General features: G+C 42.3%; 1 protein-coding gene across 1 annotated transcript in view; it reads left to right on the forward strand.

Annotated features, from left to right (window-relative positions):
* Positions 1-16,296, forward strand: part of CCDC14 (coiled-coil domain containing 14) — a 384,504-nt gene that overhangs the window by 330,731 nt on the left and 37,477 nt on the right. Inside the window, exon 12 of the mRNA XM_069616670.1 lies at positions 8,688-8,820. Coding sequence (XP_069472771.1) covers positions 8,688-8,820 — 133 coding nt within the window. The remainder of the gene's footprint in view (positions 1-8,687; positions 8,821-16,296) is intronic.

The raw sequence follows: 16,296 nt of genomic DNA on the forward strand, positions 1-16,296 counted from the left end.
TCCTACGATTGTGACCCGTTTGTTATTCCCACAAAGAAGTTTGACGACTTGAAAAGATGATGAAAAATAAACTAAACATCTGAAAAATTCCTAAGCAATATGTAGAGGTTTTAGGAGTTGAGTGAATGGTTTGTTTACTCTCATTTCACAACCTCCCAAATCCAGCGTATTCTTGCAGTTAGGGGAACTTTGAAAGCTTGTCTTTTTTAGACATGTCATTAACTCGCAGAGTAATCTGCGTTATCTTGCATATGGCAACATAATAATGAGGCGTTTGTGACTTTGGAACATTCTCCCGTGCCCCTTACTTTTTTCTAATACTCTGCACCAAACACATAGAGATGGAGGACTGTGAATGTTTAGCCCAACTCCATTCAGCAACTGCTGCACACTTTGTCTCTTGTTGACATCCCCTTTTCTACATCATGCAAATTGTAACCCCTAGCATCTCTGGAACGCTAGCATCTCATTAGACTTCATTTCTAGCTTCCGCCTTTATTATTACTACATCATTTGATATTAAATGTATCCACATGCTTTGAATAGTTTACTATCGCCATGCTCAGAATCTTTGGAGTGATACTATTTCATACAGTTTAACTGATGGCCCATGCAGCTTATTGTGTTCCTTGCCACCAGGGCCAACAAGGCGGTAAGAGGCCCTATGCTCTGCCCTTAGAGGCCTTCTTCAGATTATTTGTGTTGTGCATCAGAGTCCTTGTGCAACTCCTGAAGAGCTATCACGTTAAAAAGCCTTTTAAATAAAGAACACATTTCTGCGTTTGAAACGTGTTGCTGTTCCTCAGCTTGCTGCTATTTTCGACTTTTCCTATTACTGAAATTACAGATGTGGGGAATCTAAAAAGCAGAATGCAAAAACATTAAAGCAAAGTCTCCTGCAGGTAAAACTGAAGGCCCGAAAGAAAAATCATAACTTTCAAAGAGAAGCCTGTAGATCTTTCTAAACGATCCTCCTACACAGATCAAAGTGCACATAATTGTGAAATCTGTTAAGACTTATTTTCAAAGACTTTAAAGGAGAGCCTGAGATGGCCGCCAATTTTTTTCAAGCGAAGGTTACCTGCTGCTTTAGAAACAGACAAACCGAAGCACAGAAAGACCCCCTTCAGAATGTGTGCGCGCACTCTGAATGGTGAGGGTGTAAGGGTCTGACTTGTTGCTGGGTTGGCACATTTAAAAGTCCTTCTGCAACTTAAGCAACTGTGTTGGAAAACCTTGAGGCTACCTACCTCTGAAACGGGTGATAAAGCACAGGCACTGGATGCATAGTTAAAAAAAATAGTTGATGAAAAATTAGTCTGGTTTTGACATTGTTTGATGTAGTTTATAGCAGGGTCAAAAAGTGCCTTGCAAACGTTCTGATCGTTATCTCTAACAGACCCATCTTCCACAATATCACCAGTGATGGTGAACACAACCTTTTGTCCAGGCCCATCCCTGTTGCCAGGCTCATCAGCACCAACCCCATTGACAAGACGCTGATTGAAGCTTAAGCGGGGCTTGCAAAATCTACTAGCCCACTAGCATTGGCAAGCCGTTTTTATGAAGGGTGAGTACCATTTGCACAATGTCACCATACTCGCCAGCAAGGTGGAGTGTTAGAAATGTAGGAAACACTTTACAGTAAATGGCAAATACAAGTTTCACTGTGCATGCTTGAAAGCATTGCAACAAATGGGTAGTGTGCTTATGACGACGTGCACCATTTTACAAAAAGCAATAGTAAATATTTTGTCACCAGTCACCTTGGGACAAGTGCTTTTATCTTAGGTTGAGTATGCAGACTAAGTAACTTGCCCTGCAGGTCTAGTGGGATTTTTAAGAATTTGCAAGGCCTGGTTTAAGACAACGTCCTGCTCATCCACCATCCATTGACCCTCCCACCCCAATGAAACACTTGTGTATAGGCGCGTTACAAATGCCATATCATATATCAATCAACAATTACTACTGAAAGTTTGTCACAAGTATTACCTTCCACTGTCCCTTATTGAAGTCTTGAGTAAGAATGGTTATGAAATAAAAAAAACATAGATAACTAGAATGCATACAGCCAGTAGTGCCTCCCTCACCAAACAATATGTAGGAAAGAAATTCACTTGACAAAACTCAAAGCATATGCCCTTATAAAATTCACATTTAAGATGATATAGTACCCATGCTTCATATCCTGCAACCTGTTCCAAGCTTACAAGAATTTAAACCACAAATTCCATGGAAGGGTCAAGTTTATCAGGAACAAGAGTCGCAGATTCTGAAGACTTCCAGATTTTGGGCAGTATGGAAGAGTGAGAATTCCCAGATGGAACCAATTGGGGGAATTAATGGTGTGCTTGTGTCATCGAAAGTTGCCAGAGTGGCTCATATCTTGGAGCTGACCCTCCTGGTGATATCCCTTTTTACCAACTGATAGTTTAGAGTTCAGTGTGCTTCCATCCAGAGAGTGAAGAATTGTTTCCTATATAATAGGGTGGTGGAAAAGAAAAACTATAATCACTATTTTGGACAAGATTTAGGGAATTTGGTCTTTGATTATGAAGGTGCAGTTTTTAACAAAAGACATTTAAAAATGGACTCCAAGACAGTGACGGTGTGATGCTGGAAATGCCTTATGAAGGGACAGGGCCTCCTGTCCTTGTCCTACCACATACCTGTGTGTGTTGTCTGTTTTCTGCCACGGAAGTCCTGCCCGGACCTCTGGCACTGCCGCTCTTTATTCTTCTCTTTTGGTGAATATTGGGAAAGAATTGATGTAGATACACTTTGTGAGACTACACAACACCTGTCCTCTTGGTGTTAGGTAACCCCCCTTTTGGTATAGGCCTGTACTACATAAGTTGGTAGTGTAACTGGGCAGCCAGGCTTATCTGAAGAGGGGTAAATGTGAACTGGTAGAGCTGTAGCAATTAAATTCGCAAATACAAGTAGCTAAGTAACACTTATACTCAAGGTTTCAGTTATAAATAGTTATTTATTTGACATACATTTTTAAATAAGCAGTCTTTAAAAAGGGAAAGATATGTACCAATCAAATATACTTTAAAATACTTTTCCAGAATCAGTATAAGTTTAGTAGATACTTTTTAGAGATGCTTTTTACACTCTTCCTAAACCCTGCGTTGACTTGATTCACTAGGACAGTAATGGAATTTATATATCACTAGAACACTTTGCAGATTGTGAGGTTGCAGAAAGGAAAGATTAAAGGATGGAAAAAAGGTTAAACAGGTTCTCCGGGCATGTGAGTATACTTAAATCTTCCAGTGAAGTCTATACAAAACCTTTCCCAGCAATAAGTCTAAACACAAGTGATCACCTCTGAGGGACAGAAAATATCAGTCAATGGACAAAGAGTCTGCAGGGAGCCACGACAGCCAAAGTCAATTGGAGCACAGTCTATGGAGCTGAGGCCCTTCACATCTAATAAGTCTTGCACAAAGTTAGAGAGTTTTTGTTGAAAATCGCTGAAGGGTCACAACCTGTTACACTTGTGGAAAGCAGAGCTGAAATCAGCTCTGCCAAAAGTAGATACTGCAATTCTCAACTGAAAAGAGCAAAGCTAAAAACACTGGGGTAAGTACTCAAGTCTGAACAGTACTTCTGGTATGAAGAAGTGGTCCAGCTGGCTTTTGTCCTGTTACAGCGATGCAGACCCTTGGTTCCTGAGCCTCAGTAGTGGGGACAAGATGGAGGACTTCTGGAGGACACCTGCAGCAGCATTTTGGAGGGTGGCGACTACAGGCTTGTTTAGGATCAGCGGCACTTTGCGGTTTCAGTGCGGTAAACAGCACCACAGCAGATCTTGGATACCGGTTGGGCTTCCTTCACTCCTTGAGTCCTGCACTCTGGTGAGGGGGGGGACTCAAGCTCTGGTCCTGCTTCTGGGATGGTCCTTATGAGACTCCTGGAGCTTCTGGCTGGATTGCAGATGTTGCACTCGACTACGGATTTTTTGACCCCTCTGCAGCAGCAAAGAAGTACAGCCAGTCGGGGAAGATGGTGCAATGGAGTTTGTCTCAGGGTTAGTTGGTCCCACTAACCCAAGAGAAGAAGTCATCCCTTCTGTAGCATCGTTTGTCGATCAGAAAAACGAGTTTCAGCACAGCAGCAGGGCTTCACCATGCAATTCAATGGTCCAGGAGGATGCAGCAAGCTTCGTTCACGGTTTCTTCGTCTGGTGTTCTTCCCAGTGGTCGACTCTCCCTCTAGTCCCCAAACCCTCGCCTTTTAAGCAGGTTTCTCCCATTCATGCACAGCCTGTCCTGAAAGGCCAGCCAGCCAGCCAATCAGTTCTAGGTGCATTCAGGCATTCCTAGAAACAAATGACAGGCAAGTTTTGGGAACCTCCCTCACTTCCTGCCATTCCACACAAACTGGAGCCAGAGGCGGGTTTCAGGGCCAAAGCCCACCAAAGGCAAAACAAAGGGCTCAAACCTGGCTTGACTTGGCGTGCAGAGTAAAACCCAAGAAAGACCTCACAGACAGAAAATTGTGAAAAAAGAAGACAGGGTGCCGGGTTGGGGGGGGAGGGTGTCATTTTGACAAAAATGCTCACCCATGGGTGCTATACTGCACCTGAGGATTCAGCCTGCGGTAGCAAATCACAATGGTAGAAAAATGTAAACTACTGCCTACAAGCCATTTAAAGTAGTGAGGGTAACATAAAAAACGCTACATGAGTAGGTAGAATCAGGGGCTTCTAGGTAATCCCCCAGCACTCCCATCAGATGGGTTGTGCTAGACCTACAAAGAGAAAAGGTAAGTAAAGTCAATTTCACTTTACTATTCTTGGGAACGGTAGTTCACACAAGAAAAGGTATTTAAACCTTATGAGAAATGTACAGGATTTCTGTGACGCTGCACTGAAGGTGCTGTGTGTCGCCATGCAAAATGTCGATGCCTGTGAGTTTGTCAGGCTCCAAAAACAAAGGAAACCTGTAATCCAAAATCAGGTCAAAACACATGAGAGTGAGAAATGGGTCTCACTCACTCCAGGGTTAAACTTAAAAAGTCCTAAAGTCCAGCAAAAGATCTCAGGGTCTCTAAGGTTGAAGGGAATTGGCACAGAGGGGAATTCTCCCTAACAGTGAACATCACTCATGGGATACTCTTATGGCACCCATGGGTGGGGGTACACCCTTGTGCCCCTTATGTGTGTGTTTTGGCATCTGTGTGTAGCCCACAGAGCAGGGTATGGGCTGGTGGCAGCTACATGTTGACTTAACATTGGCTCAGAGTATCCTCCATTTTGGGATACCAATGCCCTGCCATAGGAATTAGTGGATTCCTGACAGAAGGCAAGATGGCCCCTGTGGCCTTATGGTTTTTATTGACTTTTACCTTGTTTCCCAAAGTCCTGGGAAGCCCAGACTCTGTCTCTTCCTCCTGAATGGCTGTTGGGTGGGAACACCATATATGTCTTTGTTCCCTTTCCACCTGACTGGCTTTTGGGTGGAAATACCATATATAGCTCTGGGGCATCCTCCTGTAAGACTGACTGGAGGAGCCTTCCCAGGTTTTGTGTGTTGTGGGTACACCCTTTGGGTTGGACCTGTGTGAATGGAGTCTGAAGTGAACTTGCATTCTCTGTTGTTGTTGTCTTGTTTCTGTGTGTGACACAATGAATGAGACAGCCCTGTGAAACTGACATAAATGCAGTGTAATCCGCTGAAAGGCTGGGTACTTGCCCCAATCCACCTCTTTTATTATGGGTGTCTGTGTGGAGTGAATAGCCTGAATGCCTGTGAGCCTGATTGGCTGTCTGGCTGCCTGCATAAATGCCCTAATGCGTGATTGGCAGACTGAGCCTTGCTCAGGTAGAGTGAATGAGGGACAGATGTGTATATCTGGGGACCTCTCACCAATTTTTTTCAGTAGCTGAAGTCGAAGCTTATCAAGAAGCTGCTCCTTGAAGCCCAGCTGGAAGAGAAGTCTGCTGCTGCATTTCTTCAATCCGAAAGCTGTTGTCTCCCAAGGACTGATCCAGAGACGACCTGCAAAGGAGACACCTTTCTGAGCTACGAGGGACCATCGTGCAAACTGCTACTCTTCATCGAAGTATCCTGGAAGGCAGACCTGTATGTCATCCGGAGAAGGGGGGGGGGGGAGGTCCTCCAGAGGAGAAGTGCCAGATATCTGAAGCCAGAGAAGCCCATTCGGATCACCCAGGGGCCGAGATGCGTTTCATGACCGCTGGAAGCCGGTGCTGTCTACCGCCCAGAAGAGGGGGTACCCTGGCAGAGTGCTGCTGGACATCCGGAGCTGCGAAAGTTCCAACATTTGAAAGGACATACTTGCAGGCGCCACTGACCACTTTTTACAGCCGGACAGATCTGAGTCGTTGGGTGCTGTGGAAGGTCCACCTGTGAGTTTCCCGCCACCAGAAGCCATCGAAGTCGTCCTGAAGGGCGCCTCTGGTACTTTGGGGTGGTAGAATTTTTAAAAAGAAAACACATTATTGAGCAATATTGGACTGGGCTGTAAAAAGCAACATAAGTTACTCAACTTTTCTATTACAGGTTTCCCAGGTGGGGAGGAGGGGGATGGCCTCACTCAGAATGACTTGTCTAGTCTAAAGAAAGCATTCGGCACTGTTCATAACTAACCTGCCTTTTTCTATTCTATGCTTGTACACCTTATTTAAGAATTCACCTGCCACTTAAAACTGTCTGGAGTTAGTGGAGTTTTTACTGAATGTAAGAAGTGTGTGGTACCAAATAGGGCGTATATTTAGCATTCGTTGACTAAGTATTCCATGTACCAAGTGTTATTATTTAGATCTATATTTGGTATACATAGCAAACCTTTTTTTATATAAAGAAGCTGTTATCACCCAATATAGTGTGGACATTCCTTTATGGGGGCTTTGGGCAAACACTACTGAAGAACCTGGCTGCTTAACATGTTATACCAAATTGAGCCTTGCTGGGGTTGTTCTGTGCCTTTACCATACCATATGGGGGGCAGAAGTACAGAGATCCTCCTCCAGTCTTTACACACTGAATGTTGCTGCTTCTGAACCACGTTTTGTTATTTACTACACTGTCCGATAATGAAGGGCTGAAGATGGATCTCTGGAAAACACTCCAATAACTAATCCATGACAAAATGAGCAGCAAATATATTGGCCATCATCAGTCTTTAATACTGCAAAATGTGGCACAAATGGAAATACTGGTTGACTACCAGCAAGGTGAGCCAAGGACGCTGAAAAGGGAAGTACTAGCATCTAATCATGCCATTTCACATCACAGATGCATGATTTAGATTGAGTCCTCTTAATGTGACCATCCAGATGTTTTGACAGCAAATCGCAGGACTGTTCACTGTCCATAGGTTACATCACGATTACCCATCCTTTAGACATATTTTTATTTTTAAACACTTGACTCCAATTACCTTTACTCAATGGCACTTTAAATTCAAATGCATTACCATTTAACAATGCTGCCCATCATCGTTGAGATTGGAATCTCATTACGGTTGAAACAATAAAATGTTTGTACAAAGGCCTTTTTGGATATGGTGTAGTAGTTAATAACTCGCAGGACTACAAATTCAAGATGTTCACCTACTTGATGAGTGGATCTTTTAAATTTTCTTTTTTTTTTTTACCACAAGTTTAAGAACTGTCTTTCGTTAATCCCTGTTATCACTCTCCCACTTTGTCACCAAATAGTTTTATGAACAGACGTATGTTGGCCTCCTTATGGGATCCCTACTTCGGATCCCCTCATGGCACCTGCTGCGTTTCACTTTACATTTCCAGATACTTGTTCCTGCTGAGATTTAGCTTCTGTCCAGAGTACTCTGACTTCCAGGATTTATTTCAGACAGAAGAGAATGGAAAGCCTATATTCTCAAAGATCCCTTCCTGATAATTTTTCCTTTGTCTGTTTTTCTCAGCTAAGGTATCCAGTCAAAGGCGCCTTAAAGTAAAGTGTGACTGCCATGCCCCATGGAGCAAATCATAATAGGCCATTTTGGATAAATCGGGGGGATGGGAAATTTGGAGACACTGGTGAGAGGCCTCTAAATACTGTGTCTCAGGCTGACTGGGAGTCATGGGAACAAAGGGACAAAGCATCCTGGGATAAAGGGATCGAGCCATGGAGAGAGAGGGGGGAATCAGACTGGGAGACTGAGGTACAGAAATTGAGAGATTGATATGGAGACACTAGGACACTCATGCATTAAGACACTGACATGTTGACACTTATTGAGACTGGCACTGAGACTCGCAAGCAACAAGCAGGTGTGGGGCGCTGTACCCTACCACATCCAATGATTCAGCAGGGAGGGTGGAAACTGGCTCATTAAGTTGAAAAAATCCTCATCAAGTGGTGAAAAACACAAAAAATGACAATTGGAGCTTCCGCAGACAACCTCCTTTGAGAACAAAGCTCTGAGAGACCCCTTACAGACTGCAGGAACAGTCTTGTATGGCTGAAAGCAATGGTTTCTATGATTGGCAAACTCCAGCATTTATTGTATACATGTGCCCTTTGAATAAACTTGTTAACGTTTAATGTTGCTTGAAGAGTTAAATGAAAAATGCAAATATTTGCCATCCATTTTTAATAAGGCTGCAGAACTGTGATTCATCAGAAGCAAATATCGACTGATTTATGGTGGTTCAAAATTAACATGTTCCTCCACATTTGTAGAAGGAGAAGAAGCTTTGTCAAGAATGAAGAACATTCAGTTTAAGTTGGAAGCTTCTGAAAAGGAAAATAATATTCTAGCCATAACATTACGTCAGCGTGACGCAGAAGTGCACAGACTACGTGAACTAACCAGGTAGTAAACCTGTATTGAAATGTTTTAGTCATAATCTGAAAAGCAAATAATGAAAATACTGCAATGTCTTTTATTTTTTTTAAAGCAAGTTAATTTGTGATGTCACATTTTTTTTTGCTTAGATTTAACCTGTACCATATGTTTTTTGTTATTGGATGTCCAACAAATTGACCAGTTTGTTTGCTGTTTATGTCCGGTTTTAGGCGAGAAACGCTGCTTTCCTTAGTGTTTTCACCAAATGTTTAAAAATCATTCCATAGGTAAATCCTGCATTTATTGTTGGTTAAATAATAGGATAGCTTTACATTTTTATTTTATTGTTTTTAGTTCAATTGAACTTCTACAACAGTATACATATATTTACATAAAGATCATACAAGACATCATAAAATTACTGCAATTCTTAGAACATCCACATTCTAATTTCATCAACAAATGTTACTTCAATAAACCATGCTATTAATTCAACATCATCATTGAAGATCACCCTACATGACGACAATCATAAGCCGATTAAAGGATACCAATATAATGGTATAGCCTCCTAGAATCCATTAGTTGGTATCAATTGGTTTAAACAATGTTAACACTACCTGCCACACATTATAGAGAGCAATGATGAGAGCTTCAGAAGGAGAGTTCAAACATAGATTCCAAAAATGAACTGTAGATACAGATTCACAATGGTGGTAATGTCTGTACATACATCTATATACTGATTCCATTTTGGGACACCCAGTTAAAATGTGTCTGTCTCCAAATTTCTCTCGCTTTCACATAGACGTCACATACGTTGGTTGAGAGTTAATGTCCATTGGGGTCCATGCGTTGTTCTAACCGGCAGGAAGTTAACCCACATTAATAATTGACATCTACGGACCTTAGGACATGGGCATCTAACCAGATACATCTGAGGGCACAAATACTTATGGACACTACCCTGCAGATGTATGTAGTTACGAAGACCACTCAAATTAAATTGTTCTCCCAGTCTCTTTAGTGCTTCAAGGACCAATTTAACTCGGCATTGGTATTCATACACGATACATCATATGTATTAACTGATATTTTGTTTGTTTTACAATCCATGACATCTTTCCCAATAATTCTGAGCAATTGGCTAGTAGCATGGCTCAGAGCCTTCAATGATAAAAGATCTCTTTGCTGATCTATTATGGCTTTAATGGATGTCAAACCAAACTCAGTTCTTATATATTGCACAAGACATGTTGGAGGGAGACTCCATATGGTCCGCCAGAAGAAGCCCTCAACCATGTCCAACCAAGACAAGTTTTCAAGGGTGAGGGCTTCCAGTCCAGAAGACACTACCGGGATGAACCACTGCATATACAGAAGCATGATTCCCTTCAATGTATAGCCAGTGTATTCAGAGACATATTTACGCACAAGCATCATAAATTGCTTTGTTTTATCCTGCTATCAATTAGAGGCCAATAACCAAGTTTACAATCCAGCTCCAACCCAAGGTATTTATAAGAGGTGGTATAATTAATTGTTCCCCAGCTAGTTTTCATGACAGGCCTATTCACCTTCTTAGATGTAATAAGCATAGAATGTCTTTTTTAGATTAACCGTCATTCCATGTTCGGTGGAGAAACGACCCAACTCTTCCAGTATGTTTTTCATTCCAGTTATGTTATGATCAACTTTCACAGGGTCATTGGCATATAATAATGCTGCGACCCTAGTGGTAGCAAATCTGGCTGGACTATGTGCATGTCTCTCTAAGCGTCTTATTAATTCAGCAGTATATAAATTAAAAAGAGCAGCCAGTAAACACCCCTGCATGACGCCCTTATTTAAAGTCAACCATTATTGTCATGGCACACACGAGCTGTATTCTGATGAAGTTTTATAAGGATCTCCAATAGCCATAATGGACATTGGAGAGCACGCAAAGTCTCCCACAATTTATTTTGATTTACATTGTCGAAAGCATGACTAAAATCAACAAATGTTACATATATGGAAGGACTAGTGCTCTGTTTCGCCCTGACCCAGATAGCATCTAAGAGTGATGTTATCAATGATGCTAGATCCGGTGCGAAAACCGGACTGAAAGGGATGTAATATCTGATTAACATCAGTCCAACATTGAAGGTGATTCAAGACTATGGTAGCAAATATTTTACTGGTGGTATCCAGTAGCGAAAGTGTTTGCTAATTTTCAGGAATAGATCGGGAGCCCGCTTTATATACACAGGAATCAGTATTGAACAAGGATACATTTTTCATGACCTACTCTTTGATACAATGACATCAAGATTAGTGACCAAGCAATTGGATCAGATTTTACAACAACCAACGCCAGGCCATTGGGTCCAGGGGTTCTCGAGTTAAGTTTTCTGATTATACTAATCTCACTTCTATTAAAGCTCAAGGGCCAAGGCTCTGTGGTTTGTACAACAGGGTCAACTTTTTGCCTGTCATTCATATTCTCAGTGAGATAGTCAACCCAAGTTTGTTCTCCTATGGCATTAAGGGGTTGAGGGAGGCTATTACCTCCAACTCTATTCAATACCTTCCATATTGATCTATTATCCCCTTTTTGCAACGTTCCCATCAGCATTTGCCATTTAAGGTTGACTTTTCCTAATCAATGTCACTTACACCATCCCCTGTATACATCGATCAAGAGTTCTCTACGCACCATAGATGTATCCCAAGGAATCGGGCCTTTTTAACTTCCGAAGTTCACGGGGATGACCTCGCCTTACTTCAGCCATTCCCTATCATAAGGGGTCATATATAACCTACCCATTGCAGTTTAGATGGAGACTTTCAGGTGTTAACTTAAGGATTCTCTTGTTCAACTTCTTAATTTTAGTTTCCTTCCAAGTAATTTTGGAGCCGCAATTTTAAACACCTATATTACAAACGCAAACCCTGGCTAACCGCCCCCAAACTGTTGTAGGGTTAATGCACAAAAGGCGCTCCCTGGGCGCCACCCCTAGTGACCCCCATCGGATGCGGGGAAAGGCCACTTGGACCTCATCCTGGCACCTTTGGCATCAGGTGCACCAGGCTCATGGAAAGTCTACAAAACATTGAAGGACATCATCTTCCTGGTAACTCAACATGGTGGAGTATTGAGCCATTTTCTCTATCTTCGGCAACTCCGTCGTTCCACAGCACCACAGAGTCGACCGGCACCTGTAAAAAGAAAAGACAAAGTAAGCACAAGAAAGCAGCATTTGGAAACATCGAACTCCACTATAATGTCACCCCAGACTGGGCGCGTGCATACTTACGGCACTCCAGTGCACTGAATCCTCCTGCGCTGTCATCTGCACCAGAGCCTGCTTGGTGCACGCACATCAGCCACAGCAGGAAGTTGCACACTGAACCCTACAAACAAGGAAAAGTAGAATACCCGAACCAGGTAAACACTACAAACCAAGAAAGCGACTGTATTTAAATAAGGAAAGATTTTAAAAAAAAAGAGCAAGCAAACAATCGCGCAAAAGAACAGTCCAAGTCACTGCAGCAGCTGGTCTGGGCTCGAACTCTGTGAACCAGTGGAGCAACTTGGTTCTACATACAGAAACTGTGCCCCTGCTGAGAGCAAGAAGGCTGGATAGCTTGCCTACAAACCACATTGGGTGAGGAGAATTACAGGGGGTGGGGGAGAAAGGAACCCAATACACCTGAGAAAACTGGAACACGGGGTAGTGGGAGGAAAGGAACACACAGTCCTCATATATCGCCAGCTCCTCGTTATAGGTGCTGTCCTAGAGCAGACCAAGCAACGTCACTGCTGATCCAACCCCTGAGCAGACGCCCATGCCAATGGCACCTGACGCCCCCGCAGAAACAAGTTGTGTTACATACTGCCACGTGTAGTTGGGCTGATTGTACTCCATTTCAGTTTAACTGAAATAAGGGAGAGGTCACTATAAGGGGAATCATAAACTTCAAAATCATTTATATGATTAAGTGCAGGCATGTTCCCGCACAGGTAATCCAAAATGGCAGATTTTCCACCAGCACTCCAGGTACAATTGCCAGGTGTATCACTGACAGTCCTGCCATTCAGGGGCCATATCTCCCAATCTTGCAGCTATTTAAGTTACTCCTTCCTTTTGTCATGACATTCGTTTTTAATATATTATCAAAGACAACCTTCATAGATGACACTCCACACTGAGCATTGAGGTCACCACCTAGTATAACCTCATCATTTCCTACATTCATCAGCCAATTAGTCAAAAGCATATCAAGGTTGTCAAACATTTCTGTTGTACAATCTTTGGTCGGCTGTGGGGGGGGGGGTCATATATGTTAAAAAGAATATTAGGAGTAAAACTTCCCTCTTTGGCTTTGATTTGAACAGCCAACACATTATCATTTTCAGGGACAAGGGGGATTTCACTGGCCTGGAAATCATGACAGATTCCAGTCAATAAACCACCAAATTGGGTGTCCTTTGTCGCTGTTTTTTTGCATGCCGTTGATCTATGCAATGCGTGTTTGCCTGAAAAGCATTCAAAAGCCAGGTTTCCTGTAATAAAAACAAAGGGAATTTCCCAAAATCATCAAGGGATCCATCCAGCCTCATAAAGTGCACATGGCCTCTTGTATTCCAAGATGCAACCCTGATCTCTCGCGGCTGAGCTTGTTCCAGCTTGGTCAACATCTTCTTAAGCCATTTCCACCCCACCTCACTTTCCGATTTTTATAATCCACTTTCACAGGCGATAAAGGCAATGGTGCAGGCTTTGAAGTACCACAATGCTCACAAGGGTGCACATCAGTTACTGTCGAGATTACAATATTTAATTTGAGTCCCAAGAAGTTGAAAGAATCTTCATGGGATCGGATCAGCCCGGCAGTCACTGGGAGGGCGCAATGGACATGAGAAATCGCCCCAAACTGACGTCTTAGTGATTGGACAAAAACAAAATTGCAAGATTTTAATATATGTAATGCAGGTGTCATTGCGCAGAGTTCAAGCAACAGAGACCTGTTCAATGGTTTCTTTGTGTGGTTATCAGTTTTCTCACTTGTCACAATTCTATTATCAAGCTTATTTTTACTTTCTTTAAAAGGTTCATTTTCGATACCAACTACATCTGCAACTTTTTTACTAGTTTTTTTCCCCTTGCAAATTGCTTGAGGCTCACATCTCTCTGAATCATTTAGAGAATTCTCACTGGTAGATGATTCAGTAGGTGCACTCGGTTTTTCTTTAGCAGCAATGTTATTTGCCAACCAACTAATCAAAGTTCTGGTTTTAATTGATTACTTCTTCTTTTTTCTGTTTTCACGCTTCCGTGCCTGTTTTGTCCTCATTTTATTAATAGCCAGTGTGGTGATCATAGAGTTCAAGGGTTGACTATCATTAAGGATTTCATTGTCAATATCATTCACAGAGATAGATGAAACTGCGCACTGCCTACGTTGTTTGGCACGTGTCCTGTTTGTGAGATGGATAGGAAAGTGCGGATTCCGTCACATAAGAGGTTCCCCACTTCACCTTCTATTGTAGGTTGATTTGAGTGAGCTTGTTCTTCTGACTTCTACGTTAATGTCTTTATCAACACCCTCATTGATTATTACACATGGATTATCTTTCAATTGCATCATAGATTCTAACATCTGGCCATTCTTTAACATTTGATAATGTTTGATCAGACAGTAAAATTTTAAGAGCAAAATGTAAAAGACCGATTGAAGGGAAAGGGATATTTTCAACATTAGATCTTTCTTTCTCTTTAACAGTACCTGATTCAGTTTGATTGGTTATATTAATAACCTTCCGGGCATCTTGCTCGGTAACTTGGTAACTAGGTTGGTTTGAGAGAGGCAACAGGGAGGGTGTACTAGACAGCCGGGCGGGAGATGCTCTAACCTTAGGGAGCGAAACATTATTAGGAATGGAAATGGATTTATCGTGCATATGCTGCGCCATGACAAGCTGTGCTTCAGCTGTTCTCTATTCGTACCGCAGAGCCGCAAATTGTCATCGATCGCATCTTGAGTAAAGGGGGGCACGATCTTGTCACCATCTCTCTCGGGGGCGATGGGGGAAAGGGTGAATCACAGCAGTAACAGTCTAGGTACCCAATTGCACTGTTTTACTCAGGGAATCATTTCCTGGTTTAAAAAAATCAGTGATCTGAGTCATATCTTTCTTAGTTTTACAGTTCTCCGGATCAACCGAGATAATTGAGGTGTTTACGTTATTCAATTCATCTTGGTGCCGAGTGGGTGTTTTTCACTACTTTTCCCATAAGGTTTGCCTTTGCGTAGATGGTAGTGTTTTGTCTTCGTAGCTGCTTTCCCACGCATTATCAAGATTATTTAGAACAGCGCTTACCTCTGGATACAAGGATCCTAAGCACCAGCCATCACGCCAAACATTGACAAACAAACTCTGCCCACACTATCGATTTATAAAGTGATGGCATCTGGCAAGAGCGTCTACTGGTAAAAACTGTAGAAGAACTAGCAAAGTCCCAGGTAATATAAAGTAAACTCTGCAGATCCTCTCTCCTTCACCAACAAACGCACTCTGCCCACACTCCGTGTGAGCAGCTATGGATTTATAATGTGTTGGTATCTGGCAAGAGCGTCCACTGACAAAAACTGTAGGACTAGCAAAGTCCCAGGAAATGGAAAGTAAACTCTGCATATCCTCTCCCCTTCACCGACACACTCTGCTCACACTCTGCATTTACATTGTTCTCTTTCTCAAACGTGCAGTGTGCTCTTGGTTTGCCTTGGCAGATATTTTTACTTTTGGAGATATTACTTTTTCTTTTTCCAAGCACCGACCCCATCCCACAACTATATAAAAATAAACCGTGACTCTTCAGGTGCAGTTTTTAAAATCTATTTTCCTAGTGTTCGAGATTAGTAACTTCACAGGGGTATTTAGTTTTGACTTTTGAGAACCTGGAAGAGCACAAGGGATATTGAAGATAACGAGGTTGGTGGCTGAGGCTCGTTTTGCGATCGTCACACGCATCAACCTTTTTCTTTAAATACGTATGCACTGTGAGCAGCAGAGTTGAAGTCTGGGGTTCCCATTTTAAGATTTGCTGCTTTTTATTATGCAAGAACCGTACCTGAGAATATGATGGTTTATTGTATTCTGTTGATTCAAGAGTCCTTTCCCTATTCATCACTATTTGCTAAACAATGGAGTTTACAATTGGATTGCCACAACCCATTGGGGCACCATCCAGAGCTATGTATGTATTCTCTTAGAGTTTTGAGGTGTGAATGAAAGGGACCGATACCCGCCGTACAGATATGGCGTGTTCCATCATGGTAACCACTAGAGTAATGGATCCTTTCAGTGTTGAAGCAAACCCAGTAGTCGTGAAAGTGTCGACTTTTCCAATTGGAACAGGAAATGTATGCTGAAAAGTTACAGCTCTTTCAGCTCAGCAGAAACATGATTTCAGGGAAAACAGTCTTCATTCTTTAAGTCTTATTCTGAATTCAGCC

This window comes from Ambystoma mexicanum, chromosome 9, assembly GCF_040938575.1.
Source record: "Ambystoma mexicanum isolate Mex_15411 chromosome 9, UKY_AmexF1_1, whole genome shotgun sequence".
Lineage (NCBI taxonomy): Eukaryota > Metazoa > Chordata > Amphibia > Caudata > Ambystomatidae > Ambystoma > Ambystoma mexicanum.